Source organism: Mesoplodon mirus (assembly GCF_964341445.2).
Source record: "Mesoplodon mirus genome assembly, chromosome: 18".
Classification (NCBI taxonomy): Eukaryota; Metazoa; Chordata; class Mammalia; order Artiodactyla; family Ziphiidae; genus Mesoplodon; species Mesoplodon mirus.
In genome coordinates, this window is record NC_138994.1 from 9702761 (window position 1) to 9722147 (window position 19387).

The 19387-nt window shown below is 42.9% G+C and overlaps 1 protein-coding gene across 1 annotated transcript in view; it reads right to left on the reverse strand.

The window, feature by feature from the left end:
• MARCHF10 (membrane associated ring-CH-type finger 10) overlaps nt 1–15806 on the reverse strand; it is an 84482-nt gene extending 68676 nt beyond the window's left edge. Inside the window, exons 1-2 of the mRNA XM_082603971.1 lie at nt 15711–15806; nt 6601–6720 (exon numbers count right to left, since the gene is read on the reverse strand). Of these exons, the coding sequence (XP_082460097.1) occupies nt 6601–6720; nt 15711–15800 (210 nt within the window). The 5' untranslated portion in view covers nt 15801–15806. The remainder of the gene's footprint in view (nt 1–6600; nt 6721–15710) is intronic.
• Nucleotides 15807–19387: the final 3581 nt, after the last annotated feature.

The window sequence follows — 19387 nt, forward strand, 5'->3', positions numbered from 1 at the left end:
TGCACCTTCTGACTTTTTAAGCCACTGCAGATTACTTGAAGAAGCTTTAGTTTTCATTTCAACCTCCAACGTTTGTGGATGATCACGAACAAAACAATTTAAATGTTTATGTTGGGTAACCGCCTTCACGCTTAAGCTTCCCTTGCCTTCTGGGAGGTTCAGGAGATCTCACGGATGTAAGCAACCTGCTGAGCCAGGCCTGGGGCAGAGCCGGCTGCTGCTGGTGGCAGGTTAGCCGCCTCCTTCCAGTGTAACGCTGGGTCCTGGTGACCTGGAATCTAAACATTTAGCTGCTCGGTTGCTGATGGTGAAAGGACAACAATCCTATTCCTATTATCGGAGCAAACGGTGCTCTTGAAAAACTGAGGGCTGGTCCCCACCTTCTTTGCCAAATATAGTGACCACATGTCCTCAGTCCTTGAGATTTGTGCTCTTGGAAGTGGCCCATCCAGCAAGGATGCGGGATCTTGGAAGATGAGAAGGGGCCATCATGACTTTCTTCATTGAAGGTTGTTGTCCCCCAAGTCCTGGGCATCATTTTCTCTGGGGAAATTGGGGGTCCTGACCGTTCTCTGTGAAGTCTTTTTAATTTTTTAATTCAATTTCTTTAAAAAATTTTTTTAATTTTTGAACTTATTTTTATTATGTAATTTTGGCTGTGTTGGATCTTCATTGCTGTGCGCGGGCTTTCTCTAGTTGCAGCGAGCGGGGGCTACTCTTCGTTGCGGTGCATGGGCTTCTCATTGCGGTGGCTTCTCTTGTTGCGGAGCATGGGCTCTAGGCTCAGGGGCTTCAGTAGTTGTGGCACGCGGGCTTAGTTGCTCCGCAGCATGTGGGTTATTCCCAGACCAGGGATCGAACCTGTGTCCCCTGTATGGGCAGGTGGATTCTTAACCACCGCACCACCAGGGAAGTCCCCTCTGAGAAGTTTTGAGAGGTCAAAATATCCTGGTGCCCCTGGCACCACAGCAGGCTCCTTTGGGCCAGCAGTGTCCCGGGGACACTGTTTCCTGCTCATACTGAGAGACCGCTTTGCTTTTTAATGCACTAAATCATCCAAGGTGTAGTTGGTCCTGTAGAGCTGCTGTTTATTTCCCTGTTAAATTCTAATTTGATTAAACAGCTCACAAGGTTGTAGGCAACTTTGAAAAAAGTGTGAAATTAAGTTGCTACGTTAGGTTAGCTCTTAGAAATGTGGCCTGAGATGGGGCTGAGAGGAAAGAAGGTATTCTAGAAGCCTCAGGAGCTGCTCCTCTATCGATAAGTGTTGGAGCATTATTTGCAAGCATAGCTGGACACCAAGGCAACTTATAATGAATCTAATGTTAGTATGACACTTGAGCATCTCACACGTTCTCACAATGATCCTCTGAGATAATGGCATAATAATAAGGACCTCCTTGATGGGAAATTGAAGTACTTAGAAGTAAAGTGCTTTGTCCGAATTCACACTGTAATGAGGGACAGAGCTGGCCCTTGATGATAAGTGTTCTTTGTACTGTGTCACACAGCTAACTTAAATGTGTTGAGGTGCTGCTTTATTATTATTATTGTTTTGTAATTTTTGAAACTTGAAGTACAGTTGATTTACAATGTTGTATGAATTTCTTCTGTACAGCAAAGATTCAGTTATACATATATATATTCTTTTTTGATATTCTTTTCCATTATGGTTTATCATATGATATTGAATATAGTTCCCTGTGCTATACAGTAGGACCTTGTTGTTGATCCATTCTATTTTGTGTGTGTGTGTGTGTGTGTGTGTGTGTGCATGCTTTTGTGGGGGGTTTTTTGTGTGTATGTTTTTACTAATGATTTTATTTTTTTTTTTGAACTTTTTATTTTATATTGGAGTATAGTTGATTAACAATGTTGTGATAGTTTCGGGTGTACAGCAAAGTGATTTAGTTATATATATACATGTACCTATTCTTTTTCAAATCCTTTCCCCATTTAGGTTGTTACATAATATTGAGCAGTAGGTTATACAGTAGGTCCCTGTGTTATACAGAAGGCCCTGTGTTATACAGTAGGTCCTTGTGGATTATCCATTTAAAATATAGCAGTGTGTATATCCATTCTATTTATAAAAGCTTATGTCAGCTAACCCCAACCTCCCACTCCATCCCTCCCCCAACCCCCTCCCCCTTGGTAACCACAAGTCTGTTCTTTATGTCCCTGAGTCTGTTTCTATTTCAGTTCATTTGTGTCATATTTTAGATTCCATGTATAAGTGGTATCATATGGTATTTGTCTTTCTCTTTCTGACTTACTTCACTTCTATGATAATCTCTAGTTGCATCCATCTTGCTGCAAATGGCATTATTTCGTTCTTTTTTATAGCTGAGTAATAGTCCATTGTATATATGTACCACATCTTCGTTATCCATTCATCTGTCGATGGACATTTAGGTTGTGTCCCTGTCTTGGCTATTGTGAATAGTGCTGCTATGGACATAGGGGTGCGTGTATCTTTCTGAATTATAGTTTTGTCTGGATATATGCCCAGGAGTGGGATTGCTGGATCATATGGTTATTCTATTTTTAGTTTTATGAGGAACATCCATAGTGTTCTGCATAGTGGCTGCACCAACTTACATTCCCACCAACAACGTATATAGGAGGGTTCCCTTTTCTAGGAGGTGCTGCTTTAAAGAACCCCTCAGCACAGGCTTGGTAGTGATTGCTTTATCTTGGCATTAGATTGAACACAATCTCTGCATAACCAACAGTTAAAGCCACGGGTCAGAGTGAGGAGGTTGTGCCATAAGGGAGGGGCTACCATGTTAACTGTGCATTTATCTGGGGATCTGCCCGCCCCCAGGCAGGTGTTTAGAAATGGCATCTTTTTTTTTTTTTTTTTTTAAAGATGTTGGGGGTAGGAGTTTAGTAATTTATTTTATTTTATTTTTGCTGTGTTGGGTCTTCGTTTCTGTGCGAGGGCTTTCTCTAGTTGGGGCAAGCGGGGGCCACTCTTCATCGCGGCACGTGGGCCTCTGACTATCGCGGCCTCTCTTGTTGCGGAGCACAGGCTCCAGACGCGCAGGCTCAGTAGTTGTGGCTCACAGGCCTAGTTGCTCCGCGGCATATGGGATCCTCCCAGATCAGGGCTTGAACCCGTGTCCCCTGCATTAGCAGGCAGATTCTCAACCCCTGCGCCACCAGGGAAGCCCTAGAAATGGCATCTTGATACTGGATCTATTACTTGATGGTAAATGCCTCACTTTTTCCAGGCCCATCAGCATTGTGATGGTCTAAGACTGGGTTAAGGAATGAACAAGTGATGGAACTTGCAATACAAGTGTCAAAATTTGGTGGTAGCGTGCTTCACGTCATGATTGTACAGTGGAAAAATGTCCATGGATTAAGCAATCCACTCTCACACAACCCACTCAATCAGGGAATGAACTTGCCTTCTCAAATCAGGGATAAAATGTTCTTTTGAGTTTTCAGCCACAGCAATTTCTAGAAGGAAATTACTCAGGGAAATGTTCCCTAGGTAAGAGGGCTTGGGTTGGGTTTACACTGTCTCATTGGACTGTATCTTTCTCCTGCCACTTTCTGATTGACCGAGGATCTTTTGCAGCTCTAGTGCCTGATGTGACATTTCATACACTAAGCTCTGGAAATTGCATCAGTCCGGCCTGGGTTCTCCTTTGGGAGATGCTAGCATTCTTTTTTTTTTTTTTTTTTTTAAATATTTATTTATTTATTTGGCTGCGCCGGGTCCTAGTTGTGGCATGTGGGCTCTTAGTTGCGGCATGCATGTGGGATCTAGTTCCCTGGCCAGAGATCGAACCCGGGCCCCCTGCATTGGGAGCACAGAGTTTTAATCACTGGACCACCAGGGAAGTCCTGGTGCCAGCATTCTTTTTTTTTTTTTTTTTTGCGGTACTCGTGCCTCTCACTGTTGTGGCCTCTCCCGTTGCGGAGCACAAGCTCCGGACACGCAGGCTCATCAGCCATGGCTCACAGGCCCAGCTGCTCCACAGCATGTGGGACCTTCCCAGACTGGGGCACGAACCCGTGTCCCCTGCATCAGCAGGTGGACTCTCAACCACTGCGCCACCAGGGAAGCCCTGGTGCCAGCATTCTTATCCTGGGAAACTAGCTCTAGGATCTCCCTGGCCTTGAGGACCCTGTAGAAAGAGGTTTCATAAATTCTGCATTCCCTCAGGATTTGATATAGAGCAGGGCAGCCCCAGATTATGAAGGTTTACGAACAACCAGATTTTCACAGAATCTGGGTGGGGGTCGAAACCTGGGAGGAGAAATCTTCAAACTAGCCCATGATTGTGGGAGCTGAAGATTTCTGGGCTCTGGTTTGAATGTCATAAGGGCTCTCTGGCTTCACGTGTACCAGGCAAAAGTCTAAGGATTGAGTGAGGAGGGATTGGGATTATAAGCACACGGTCCTGATGGCTGTTGAAAAGGATGAATTCCATGACGCTTCCCCTCACCCTGACCTTCCTGCACTTTTGTATCCAGAGGCAAATCCTCCAGTGTTCCCCAAAGAATATCTGTAATACAGGGAGCAAAGCAGAGGGGAAATTCACTGGAAAATTCGGAGCTTGTCACTCTTCTTGATAGAGAAGGTGCAACTTGGAAGTTACTTGTACAGTCAATACCCAAACCCTTGGGATAGCATCATCTGGAAAAAATCGAAAGTATCAAGTAGTGTTGTTCCAAGTTCTCCGACAAACTGAGGTGCAGTGACATACAGCAAACATGAAAAATCCTGTTCGCGTGCTTTAGAAAATGCCAGTTTTACGCACTTTACCACATATTTTTGTCTTTATTTCATAATTACTTTTATATGTGCAGCTGCATCCTTTTTTAGATGTGGTCTGAGTGTTTTGCAATGATGCCTTAAAGAATGAGTAATTTGTATAGCATGAAGAGGGGAACTACAGGAATCTGTCACCAGTTTGTCCCCTAAACACAGTTTGTGGAGAGGAGCATGAACCTTCAAGTTCTAGAATATCCCAAATGCATGAGTGTTGCCATGCAAAATGGCCAAGACTCTGCATTTGAGTCTTTGCATGAAAATAGAAGAACCCAGCTGCCCGTTTGTTTAGTAATTCCAAACTAGGAATATGGCTACATGCTACTGTTTCACTGAAATTACATTTTGTTTCATCTGTCCTTGATTTTTGTTTCTAAGTGCAAAACTGTGAGAATTTATCTTAATGCTAAAAATGTGTTGTTTGAGCCAAACTAGATTTAAGTTTTGGATTAATCTCACTCCCTAAGTTTAATCAGCAGCAGGCATTATATTTAGTCCTTGGCTAACATGAAAAGATGCAGGCAATGTGTTCTTCTCAGCACTGCCGATCTTGTGAGTTTCTTTCACCTTCAGGCTTTAGGTGGAATATTTTATTGTGTGATTTTATGTTCCTTAATAGGGAGTATAGATCTCTCCCAGGGATACATCCAGAAACATCAATCACTGATGTTTTTAAGGTGTCCTTCGAACATGAAATAAGCACCATGTGAGCATCCTAGATTAAAGAAGACCTTAACTGATATCAGGTATCCAGGATCTATCTTGAGGATCCACACCACTGATAGAAAAGAGAGTCCATCCTCTAGAGTATATTTCAGCCATAAAACATTAAATAAGAATTCATAAAAGGCATATTACTCGTCTTAATTTGCCATACTAACAACCATCGTTGTATGCAGCTTGCAGTCTTCAGTGCTTACACAGGATAAGTAAAACTCTTACACAGATAAGATCTTAAACATGAAATATGATCATATAGCTTAGTGGTTCAGAGCACCCTCTCAGGGGTCAGACTGACTAGAAAGGAAACTCTACTCTACCACATACTGGCTGTGAAATCTTAAGTAAAGTTTCTTCACTTTTCTAGGGCTCAGTTTTCTCATCTGTAAACTGAGGCAAATATATAGAGATTTATGAGAATTAAATAAGTTAGTAGGTATAAGACGCCTAGCACGGTACTGGAACATTGTAATCACTCGAGTAATGGTAACTGTTACTACTGTAATCATCATTTTCATATTGTTATCATATTATACTGATCTTATTATTTATTATTATCATCCAGACAGAAATATTGGAACAATTTCTAGTTATTACAGGACGCAATTATTACTGCATTTTACTCCATTTGAAATGAAAACTATACTAAGCAATGCAATGGGTAAGACTATAAGCCTACATATATATATGTCTATATTAATATAGACAGATCAAGTGGGCATGGATATAAGTATATAGATATATTATGATGCAGTGCTTTAGAAGGCCCGGTGCTTCCGACTCTTAAAATCAAAGAATTGCAGCATTTCTGCTTTGGATGGTACCTCAGAGACCATCTCCATTGGTCTACAGGAGAGAAGAGTGAGGCCCAACCAGGGTGAAGAGGGAAGGTCACACAGCAGAGGAGGGGCAGGGGTGGCACCCAGGACAAGAGCTCCTGCCCCTGCCTCTCCCTACCCTGCCCTTTAAGATTCTTCAACATCTCCTTTTTGGGCTGGCTTTTTCCTATGTCAGTTACACACACACACACACAGATACACAGACACACACACACCCTGCAGCAAAAGAATATCTCCCAGCATTCTAAGTACCTGTTTGGAAGATGACCAACTTGAATACCGGGATCTCTTAAAATTTGTCTCTTGTCCCCAAAAGTGATCTTGTCTCTTCCCATTTGGGTCTCTTCTGTATTCCTGTCGTCTCAGACAAGCCTGCGGAACAAAAAAAAGATGTTTCTTTGGTTTAGGTCCACAACTAGCTTTGATAACTTTATGCTTAATTCCTGTTGTGAGGACCAGGAAATGCAGGCGTCCATCTCTAAGTGTTCATCAATACCTGTTACCAGGTGTGAAGACACTCACCCAGGCATCACTCCCTCCTCCCTTTGCCCAAAATGTCAGGTCAAAAATATTAGTCACTGCCTTAATAAATTCAAACAACATACATACTAAGAGGCATTTTGTTAAGTACTTACCCAACAATTGCCTTCTTAAGGAAGTACCCAATACACTGCATTTACTTCTCTTTCTGTTCTCTTTCTCTCTTTTTTAAGTTGAAGTATAGTTGATTTACAATGTTGTGTTAGTTTCAGGTGTATAGCAAAGTAATTCAGTTATACATACATATATATGTGTGTATGTGTATACATATTCTTTTTCAGATTCTTTGCCCATATAAGTTATTACAAAATATTGAATATAGTCCCCTGAGCTATATAGTAGGTCCTTGTTGGTTATCTATTTTATATATAGTTGTATGTATATGTTAATCCCAGACTCCTAATTTATCCCTCCCCCCTTTCCCCTTTGATAACCATAAGTTTGTTTTCTATGTCTGTGGGTCTATTTCTGTTTTGTATATAAGTTTATTGGTATCTTTTTTTAGGTTCCACATATCAGTGATATCATGCTATTTGTCTTTATCTGGTTTAATTCACTTTCTTTTTTTTTTAAATATTTTTGTATTTATTTGCTTGCACTGGGTCTTAGTTATGGCTCCTTAGTTGCAGCTCGCTGGCTTCTTAGTTGTGGCATGTGAACTCTAAGTTGTGGCATGCATGTGGGATCTAGTTCCCTGACCAGGGATCGAACCCGGGCCCCCTGCATTGGGAGTGCAGAGTCCTATCCACTGTGCCACCAGGGAAGTCCCTGGCTTAATTCATTTTCAACTGATATTTCAAATACTCCAAAATAGTAAAACTTCTTGCAGCATTTCTATAGATCCAGTGACTGAACTCACCTTTGTCCTGCCAGGGCCAAATTATCCACTGTACAGAAGCACAGTGTAAAGACGGACACTATTGTTCTAAACTAGGCCTGACATCTCCCTCTTCCTGCCTGTGTTGAGAAAGGAAAGACTCCTTCTCCATCTTTTTCCCTCTGTTAGAAAATGCATCTCCTTCCTTGATGTAGAAGAACTTGCCAGAATTTCACGGCCAAGGAGAAAGCCAATATTCTGCTACAAGGTTAAGAGTAGAAATGACCTGATATTAATAAAACATTTACCACTTGGACTTGGGAACAGTGAATTAGTTACCTGCAGCTAGTGGAATCCTGGATTCCCAAGAGAAAGGTGCTGTTTCACCCCACCCTGCTTGGAAAGGAAGAGCGCTCCAAAATGGTGGGGTTCTTTTTCCCCTTGGGTTTATTTTCAAAAACGATGCCGTATAGACAGCAACCCATTTTAATAATCCTGGATAGTGTTTGTTTTAATAAATAAGAAGTCCCCCCCCCACCGCCCAATACTGAATAGTAGTAACAATAATAAATAAGTTACACAAACAGACACCAAATAATAGAATAAACCAAGGTAAAACTAAAGAGAGTCAGCTGGAGAGTTTAATGGAGTTCAACTAAATATGGGCCTCTTTTTTCTTATGCCTTTACGATGACTTCAGATTGGAGCTCCCTGTTGAGGGGGGAGCTCTGGCCTGGAGTATTGTTTCCTGGAGCCACAGATGTCTCTGTTATCCTAACCCACTTGTATTAAAGGCACGAGAAGAAAACGCTGATGGGCTGAAAGTGGAGGAGCCTGTGTTAGCTATTGCACGCAGGACCGAGGCAGATTTGGTGGGATGAACAGAATTCCTGTGGGCGGAGTGTTTTTTGAAACTTCTCTCCAAGAATGCATGCAACTTAAGTATTTCTTTACCAAAAGGGGAGGAGGAATAGAATTGTTTGCAACGTTGGAAAAAAAAAATGTTTTTCCCCTCTGATTTCTTATCCTTCCTCTCACAGAGGACCAGGAGAAGAAACCAGTGGCAAGGTAGGTACTTCCTAATTTTTATCTTGAAACAGCCAAGCAATCTTTCCATGTAAATCAAACGTTAGCCCTTTCCAAGTTATTGCTTCGCTGAGAAGCACAGAGCCAAGTTCGGACTTCCAGTCCTAGAAACAGCAAGAACCTAGCCATACCCCCCGCCCCCGCACCCCCGTCAGGAGCTAGTTTTCTTGTTATTTGTAAATGTGAATGATTTTTTTTTTGTTGTTTTTGATACTGATGTTGTTTCTGCTTGGAGGGTCCTGAAGGGACGGGGCAGAGGCGTGTGAAATCCATAGGATGGGGAGAAGGAACCGATTTGTAATTCATCATCACCAGGGGCTCCCCTTACTCTGGAACTTTATTTCCCTTTCAATTTCATGTGTCTGGAGCTAGATTGCTATAAATAAGTTTCTGTTCATGTGACAAAACTGGCCGAGTCTTGAAACGGGAGGCTTCAAGTAACTTCTTCTTTCTTCTTTCTGTGGAGAATCGGGGCTTCCTCCTTTCGCGTCGGGCCCCCTCGCCCCCCAAGCCCATTCCTCTGACTGCAGTGCTCGCGGTCAGGCTGCCTTCTGTGCAGAAGCTACCACTGTAGGGCAGAACACAGAATGTGCATCTATGCCTGTGGGGGATGACATGGGTTTTGTGACTCACCGTAACTCAATACGGGTAAACACGACAAACCACAGCTCTGCTACTTTCTAGCATTGTGACCTTGGGCAGGCTGACTAACTCCATGGATTCTTGCTTCCCTTGTCTGTGAGAGGGAGATGTCTCTGTGCTGCAAGATTGCTGGGAGAGCATGAGGCACTGTTGGTAAGATGCTTAGCAGAGTGACTGGCTCGCGGTGAGCGTTCAATAAAACTCACCATCAGGACCATCATCATCATCATCACCACCACCACCATCATCATCATCATCAACAGGCTTTAACTGTTGTTTCCAATCCCATTTCTTGGTTTACTCCTTTTTCTAAAGTCAGCCTTTGCTAAATAATGTGATTCTGATTTTGGTTGTGGAAGAAAAAAGACTTGAAGTTCATCCTTGTTTTTCTGAAGGCCTGAAGGTCTGCAGGCCTGAAGTTCATCCTGGTTTTTCTCCCCTGGAAGTAGAGGTCTGTTTCCTAAGACTGCCTGTTCCCCTGGGCAGCCAACTGAGGGAGCTCTGCAAACTGCTTTTTCTTCAGAATTACAGCTTTCTGAACCCACAACGATGCTCAAAGTTTCTTTTGTTCCCTTTATTACCAGCCCCATTCTTTTAGTCATCATCCGGGCTCCTGGTACCTTAAGAAGCCATGCCCCACAGGGACACTTCCCAGCCTCATGGTTCTGGCCTAAAAAGCAGTGCAGCATCGACATATATACACTACCGACTGTACAATAGTTGGCTAGTGGGAAGCAGTAGCGTAGCACAGGGAGATCAGCTCGGTGCTTTGTGACCACCTAGAGGGGTGGAAGAGGGAGGGTGGGAGGGAGGCTCAAAAGGGAGGGGATATGGGGACATAGGTATGCATTATGGCTGATCCACTTTGGTGTATGAGAGAAACTAACACAGTATTGTGAAGCAATTATACTCCAATAAAGATTAAGAAAAAAAACCACATTGTAACTATGACCCAACTCTACCTCTTCATCAGCAGTGGCCTCTGTCAAGGTTATTGTTACTTGAACTCTGTGAGTGTTTTGGGAAGTGGGACTTGCCTTCAGTTGCTTCTTTTTTTGTTGTTGTTTTTATGATCCAACATGTCTAACTCAGAGTTTGGGGTTTTAATGATCACTGGGGACATTATCGAAGTTCATTAGTTTTAAGAGGTTAAGAAATCAAAGGTGTAAAAAGTTTGACATGATATTCCCCTCGACTGAGTTTATTTTTCTGTTCTGTGAAGAGCAGAGAAACACACATGTCACATGTCCCTCCCCATGACTCCTACGGGAGGGAAAGTTGAATTATCTCCGTTCCCTCAACCCCCTGAGTGGACAGTCCCCAAACCCTCGCCACCTGGTATAGTCACCCATCACGTCCTTGAACAAGTTTATATCATCATATTAGTTGTTTGATCTGCACTTGAAAGAATCAGAATGAATAAGTGGCATAAAATAAAACCCATTTGAACACATTTGATAGTCTAGAAAATCATCCTGAAACTCCAAGTGTAATCTTTCTCTCTAGCTTTCAGTGGACATTAATGGCTAAATTTCGCCACAAGTTACATAAACACATTTGACGGAGAGAAGGGGAAGAAAAGCTATGCAGCACGAACACCCTTGAAGACATGTAGCCAAATTCTGAGATGTCCTATAATTATGTACTAGTTACCAGATTCTGAAACAGCATGTAATATGCCAAATAAGTATCTCCTCTTGTTTTTCTCAAACAGGTCCCACCCAACCACTGAAAGGAGTAGCATCAAAATAATTCAGGGTGGGTTTAACCTTCCTCTCCTGCCACTAGCATACAGACCTATAAAGTCACTGCTAATTTGGTACATACCAACCCTTAGCATATTTTAGGCTATAGCAGGAATAGTGTATACAGGAGGTTTCTAAGGGCCTCAATTTGAGCCAGTTCATTAAAGGCAAGTCCAACACAGGAAGGCATATATGGCAAATGTCTATGATTTGGGAGTCATATCTGGTTAGTAGGTCTTACACTATTTGTACACCCTGAAACAGGGAATCCCTTGCACATCGCTGGGCTGCTCGTGAATGCTGGGATGTCCACGAGTAACTGGCCAAGCTCATCAATGGCCCAAGGTTTCAATATTCATTCAGTGCAAACTCTACCTTAGTAAATAATCTAAATACGCAAAGGTCGTATATGGACCAAGTTACTGAGGGGTCATTAAAGCCATGCAATTGATTCTTAAACCCCAACTTTAAATCTTTTCTGGAACAAGGCAAGGGACAGAGTCAATAATATAACTCATTGCTGTTCCTGTCAAAGGAATAGTTTCTGTGGGTTTCTATATACTTAATTCGACAATCCTCAGAACATATTAAAGACAACCATATTTATTTTTGCAGACCTTGTGGTGAGTGGTTTTGAAAATGCTCAGTGGAGGTGGATTTAACTTTGAGGATTAGTTACAAGTCAGCTGGATCTATGTCTGATAAACAGAGTTGGCGGTCAAGTTCGGTAACGTTGGCTTTCATCAAGGACAAGGCATTCGGTTCGACAGAGGAGAGTGAGACTCTGTCCCTGCCCTTAGGAAGCTGCGGTCCAGTTTGATAGGAAGACACACAAAAGACAATTTCAACACAATTTCATCAGCGATGAAAAAGAGGTATGAAGAGGGTGCTTTGGTACTGGACTGATGGAAACATTCTAAAATCAGGTGATGGCAATGATGGCAAATTTGGTCAATTTAAACTTAAAACAGGTGAATTTTATGCTATGTAAAGAGGGTGCTATGGGAATACAGAGGTTTCCTTTAGTTCTAAGTTAAAACTATGGTCTTAGGACTTCCCTGGTAGCACAGTGGTTAAGACTCCATGCTCCCAATGCAGGGGGGCCTGGGTTCTATCCCTGGTCAGGGGAACTAGATTCCGCATGCCACAACTAAGGAGCTGGTGAGCCACAACTAAAGGAGGCTGTGAGCTGCAACTAAAGGAGCCTGGCTGCTGCAACTAAGACCCGGTGCAACCAAATAAATAAATATTAAAACAAACAAACAAACAACTGTGGTCTTCACCACCCTTATCGAGAGAGTAAGGAAGATGGAAGAGGAGGTTAGAGAAGTGGTCGAGGATTGGACTGGTCTTTCTGTGGTTCTTGGGTCTGGGACACACCTCTACGTGAGAGGAAACAACCGAATTACATAGTTTGCATTTTACGTAAATTTCAGTCTGAAAGGTGGCAAGGCTGGAGGCCGGGAGGCCAGTTATGAGGACATTGTAATCGTCTTGGAGCTAAACTATGGACGATGCAACCAGAGCGATGGCCATAGGATGAGAAAGGGAGGCACAAGCTCATGGGGTTTTAGGTAAACTCAGCAGGACTTGGTAGTTGGGGGATATGGGTGGTGAGGGCGAGGAAGGAGTCAGGGAAGGCTTGGGTCACTGTCTTCCGAGAGGGGCTACAGAAGAGGATGGCAGAGGATGGACATGTGGAGTCCAACTGTGGACACGCTGAATTCAGTGTGCCTGTGTGACACCCAGATGGAACCATCCAGCAAGCAGGTGTGCATGGGATTGTGACACTGAGAAGACACAGGATTACAAGTCATCAGTGTATGAGTGGTGGTTAGAAACATAGGAGGGGAGGAGATGGGCCACAGTCATTGTGAATTAGGAGAAAATTGGGCTGATGGAATTAACCTGTGAGGGGCAGGGAGAGGAATGTGAGTGAAACAGGAGGAAAACCAGGAGAGTGCGATGTCGGAAAGCCGGCGAAGTAATGTTGCGAGAGGGAAAGAGAAATAGCGCCAAATGCAGGTAAAGCTTCAGAAAACGAAGACTACAAAGGTGTCTGCTGAATTTCGCTACTGACCTTAGCGAGCACCGTTTCAGGGGAGGTGAGGAGACCGCCACGCTGTAGCAGGTGAGGGCATGAAAGGGATGGCGGGGCGGAGTGGAGACAGGAGTGTAGCTGACTGTTTAGGGACATCTGGAGACTGGAAAGTGCCAGGGCTGTGGCTAGAAAAGGACGCATTGTCCACAGACAGCTTTGTTCTTTTGTTCTCAGTATGAGAGTTGAGCATGTTTGTGGGCTGAGCCAGTATGAAGAAGAGAAATTCCAAGGATGCAGAAGAGAGGCCCATGGATGGAGAGGGGTGGAGACAGAGGGGCATGGACCAAGATCTCAGGTCCGGCACCAGGAGGGAGAGTGTCCTTCACCCATCGAGACTTGAGGGCTGGACGGGCGTGCAGCCTGGGATAGAAGGGGAAGAGCTGAGTGGCTCCCCACCTGCCGGCCTCAGATTCTTTGTTTGGTTTCACGTGTATGTAAAACAGGAAGAGACGGTCCTTGTTGAAAGTATGGGGATGGGAGGTTTGAAAAAAAAGTAAAGTTTAAACTGTGATAACGGAGGGAGCTAATGGACAAGGAAACATGTTGAAGTGAGTCATCCTCTATTCCTCTCTTTCCCTCACTCCGCCTCCCCGTCTATCAGCAAGGTGTCTGCGCTGCTTCTATTTCCTGGTTCGGGCTACTTCTCGCCACCCCTGCTCCCACCACGCTGGTCTCTCCTAAATTTCTATCGGGTTCCTTACAAGTTTTTCTGCTGCTTCTCTTGCCCCTTTCAGTTGTTTTCCCACACAGAAGCCAGAGTGATCTTTAAAAAAGGTAAAGCAGATCATACCACTGCCCTGCTTAAAATCATTCAGTAATTCTCACTGGGATAAGAATAAACTCCAAATACCAAGCTTTGTCCTGAGAGACTCGACACGATCTGGTCCTAGCTACCTCGTCCGCATTCTCCCTTAGCGTTCCAGCCACTCTGGCCTTCGTTTGTTTCCTCCAGTGCTCCAAGTTAGTTCCTGCCTCAGGGCCTCTGCGCTTGCTTGCTTTCTTTCTGCTCAGGATGCTCTGGCTGGCTCTTTCCCATCATTTACCTCCACGACCAAATGTTACTTCGTCAAAGAGGCTTCCCTGCCTGTGTAAAGGAGCATCACCCCACCCCTACTACCTCTGTTTTTATAGGCCTCATTATATTTATCATATACATTATATTGTCTTACATATTACTTTACTTGTGTGTGGTTTGTTTCTCGATCCTAGAATAAGAACTCCGGGAGAGCAGGGACTTTGCTCAGGACATAGTAGGCACTTAATAAATATTATTATTTATAAGGACGGTGTTGAAACTGTCCTTATTAACAAGGACAGTGTTGAAAGCCCAAACGAAGTTAGAAAATAAAGCTGCAGTGGCTCCAAGCCACGCAGTTGTGCGGTTTTCTTCAGCAGAGCCCATCAAATCATAAGATTGATTTTCTTATGTGCCTGTTCTAGAGACAGTTTCAAACAAGTATTTCCAAACCTGGGCTGTGTGGCAGAGGCATCTTTGTGGAGAGGAGACGGCCCCCCAGTGTGACCAGTTTGGATGTTTATGTTCTTATTTATTTTGTAGAGACTCCCTCAACTTTACAGCCTTGGAGGTGGACTGGCAAATGTAGGAGGAAGTTGCTGGCTCCATTTCCAGGCCCAGAGCTAAGCTGTGCTACACAGGTGAAATCAGGTTACTGAGATCGCTCTGGTTTCCTTGGTGCCCCGGGAGGTTCAGTTATATTTGAGATTGCTAAGGAGGAGGAAAACCTGATGACGGCAGGCCTGTATTTTCCTTAGGGAAGGAGCGCTTTTCGATCCTCAGTTGAGGCTGAGGACCTGCCTCCTTGATTGGCGAGGGCTGACCTCCGGCCAGCGGGCTGAGTGACACTTTCTAACTGCTCCCAGAATCCCACAACCCAGCCTGGCAAGTTTGTCCTATGCCAGCTCTGGGTAATTACATCATGACTCCTCAGGCTCCCTGTCTGTTTTGTTTTTGCCTGTAAACACTGTAGCTAGGGTGACGAAGAGTTAGCTTATTGTAGAATGTGCTAACCACCTTTCTTCTGGCCGGAGGACAACAGGAAGGGCGTGTTATTTTATAAATGGTAGGGCGACCCGGTTAACTCCTTAATGTCTTTTTTCTTGGTTGCTGGTTTTCCAATTTAAGCCCTGATGTCATTGGTTGATAAGGTTTGTGTGCCAAGCTCTGTGCTAAATACTTGAAAAATGTTATTTCCATGACGATATTATAAGGTGGAGACTATTATCCCCATTGTACAGATGAGGAAACTGAGACTCAGAGAGGTAAAGTAGGTTTTCAAGGTCACACAGCTAGTAAGTGTGGGTTTTGGATTTTATAAACCTATTACTGCTTATCATATACTGATACTGTAGCCTGAATTCTCTCCTAATACCATAAGTGAAAGTAGAAGATATTCTCACTTTCTGCCATTACCTGATATTCTGAGTCCGCCTTATGTTGCATGTCCCGCAGATATTGAACATCACTGACGAACTTCTGCCTGTCCTTTGCTTTATGAAACATGAGTCTTAATCCGCGACCTGCATATAAAAGATAAATAAATGTGCTGTTATATAAGCCTTTGTTGCTTTGCCATATTTGGATTTCTCTTAGTATAATTGCTTTTATTCTCTTATTAATCTAATATCCATTGTTGGAAAGGCACAGATGCTCCTTTCAGACTGAAAGGACTCTTTGTATGGGTGTCTATGCCTTTACAGCCCTCTTGTTCCAGACATAAATAATGCAGCCACTTTCATGGGCTGGCTTCAGTGAGCCTGTTCTGGTAACTCATAGGGAGTTAGATTGGCAGACACCTGATTCAGAAAGCAGTTCTACCGCACGACAAAAAAGAAAACCCAAGAACCTAGCTAACGTAGCAATGACCAAAGCTCTGAGCCCCTGGTAACTTAAATTCATTGACTCAACAAATGATCACACCCCTATTCCAACTCAGACACTCCGCTGGGTACTGGGGTACGGCGGTCGGCAAGATGCCATGGCCCCGGCCTTCGTGTTGCTACCATCTAGCCTGGAAGACCGGCGATGAATGTTGCTGTTCCCCAGCCCCTTCAAACTCCACATGACTTTCTCACAAACTTGCTCCTCCTTCCGAGTTTTCTGAAGGAAATGTTGGCATCGACCAGCCGGCTGCCCAGCCAGTAACCTGGGCAGTTTTCTTCACACTTCCTTTTCCTGCCCCATCCGTATAAAAACCAAGTCCTGATGACTTTCTCCCCCGAGTATCCCTGGAATCCATCATGATTAGAGCATGGGCACTGATGTGAGACTCTCTGGATTCAAATCCCAAGTCTTTGAACATTGACAAGTGGACCCTGATGGTGCTAAGTGCGATGGAGCAGAAATACGGGGTTCTCTGTCATTGGGGGAGGGGGAGGCAAGGTTTTCCTTAGGAAATGACACTGGGTTTGCTAAGGAGTGAGCTGGGCCAGAAGTGGAGCAAAGAGGATCTGGGACAGAAAGGACAGCAGGTACAGAGGCTTCAGGGCTTCAGGGCCTGGTGCAGCTGGAGCAGAGAGAGGAGAGAACTGCCTATGTGTTACTGCCTATGTGTTCTTCCAGAAGTTTTATGGTTTTATCTCTTATGTTTAAGTCTTTAATCCATTTTGAGTTGATTTTTGTGTACAGTGTAAGATAGGGGTCCAGTTTCATTCTCTTGCATGTGGCTGTCCAGTTTTCCCAACACCATTTATTGAAGAGGCTGTCTTTTCCCCATTGTATATTCTTGATTCCTTTGTCATAAATTAATTGATCATATATGCATAGGTTTGTTTCGGATTCTCTATTCTGTTGCAGTCATCTGTGTGTCCGTTTTTCTTCCAATATCATACTATTTTGATTACTGTAGGTTTGTAATGTAAGTTTGAAATCAGGAAGCGTGATCTCTCCAGCTTGGTTCTTCTTTCCTACACATACTTTTTAATGACAACCATGTGACAGGTGCTGCTCTAGGTTCTGGGGAAACAGCAGGATAAGACAGACAACATCCCTGACCTCAAGTGTCTACATTCTATAGCTTTCTTTCCCTTTTGCGGTTTGTTTCTGTTTTTGTTTTCCGTTTGTGCAGATATCCGCAGAATCAGGTTGCACCTGACTCATGGTGACCCAGTGTCTGGTCTGGTCACTATGAACTCTTAAAAGGTTTATCATGAGCCCCAAACAATATCATCTAAGAACTCGTTCTGGTCCCTTGGGGAATATTTTCTCCCAATTATAGAAGGTTGGTCTTTGTGAGTCAGAATCTAAAACTACAATCTGATAGGTAGTTCCACAGATGACACAAAACATCTAAATTTTGTCTCTGAGCATTTTAATAGTCATTTATGGAACTCTACTTTAAAAGACCACTTTTAACTTTTCATGTGAATTTGTACCTGCATAGAATAAAGTTATGTTCCCACGCTTTTCAGAAAGCGATGGTGTTAAAACCGGCAGAAAGATGGACCCCTGCTGCTACTGTTGGAAATAAAAACCTGTCTGAATATTAATCAGGCAGAGAACATAAGGATTCATAATGAAAATATGTTAATGGTCACTAAAGGAGCACATCCCAGAGTCCACTTGGATGATACATTTTGGTTAAAAAATTAACATAGAAAAGCCAGCTAATCTATCCTGGCTTTAATGTAGTGTAATTTTAAGGAGGCTTCTAAATCAAGAGGCATGAAATCACTTTGTCTAAATAGGTAGGAAATAACACTATTTGAATTACTCCTTGCTAGGTTACCTCTGACTTCACGGTCACCGACCAAATAAAGGACTTTAAAATTGCCTGCAAAAGTCTTTTTGCCCTCCCATAAACTCTCTATTATTGTACTCTACTGTAAAATGAATATTTAGAAGCATCGTGGTGCCACATTTAATCTCTTAAATACATCAGTGCCTTTGTGGGATTAAATACTCCAGGCCCCAAGGAAACAGATTATTAGAGACAGATCAAGGACATGGTAGGTAGATCACCACAGTTTAGGCAAACATTCTCAGGTGTCACTTAAACTTCATACTATACTTCATGTTTTAAAATGGACCAGGAGGAACAAGAAACGGAAAAAACTATATGGAAATAAATCCACATGAGATCATGCTTAATTCGTGGATCTCAGCTTTGTAGGCTTCCTCAACCAGATGGCCATTTGAAGCCAAAAAAAAATTTTTTTTCTTAGCAAATACAGACAGGTGGAGGGGAGGAGAGTGATAATAAAATGTGGGCAGGGCGCATGTTTCTAAAATAGCATTCTGTATTCTCTTCTGTGTCTCACCTTTGAACTGCTTTTCAATTTACTATCCACTCATGGTTATGCACGCTTCTGTTTTAAGTCTCTGGTGATAATGTGCCAATTTTGTGTTTTAGAAATTTACATAAGAAGCCATATTAAACGAGGGAGAGGGAGCAAGAGAGGAGAAGGCAGGAGGAGGCATGTGGGAAAGGAAGTCCTGCTTTGCTGAAAGTGAGAGTGAATGATTCTTCTTGGCCTCAAAATTCTACATATCTGTGAAATTTCAGGGAGGAATATTCTAAGAACTTTGTGACATATGTCTTCCTCTCTAGTGTACATTTCCCATGAATTCAAACTGAATTTCCCTGACTAAGGAGAACAAAATCTGATTGCAGAATATATTTCTCTAAATATATTTCTCCATAGTTCTCTAAAAAACAATCATATGCGCTGTCTTTCTGTTCTATAGCCACGTTTGTCAAAAGAATTGATTGGAAGGGAGTTCTTTTTATTAACAATCAAGTGATTTCACTGTTTTCTTACGGTGTTCTCATATTAGAAATGTCGTTAAAATGAATATTTTATTGGTTCAGTTATAAAGAAAAATGTAAATGTAAGCCCCTCTTTCGGCTGAGAGTTCCTTTGAACCAAAATCTAAATGGCTATATTTATACTTGACCATCAGGTTTATAAATTACCCCCCTTTCCATAACTGGGTGCTGGGAAGAAGCATTGCAGGAGACCTTATTCATCCTTTTACACAATTAATTAATATGTAATGACAAAGATTACAGAATTTGTTTAACTTTAGCTTTCAAAAATCTTAGAACTTTGAAAATCTGAACAAAAAATAAAGTCTTAAGAGTTTTAAAA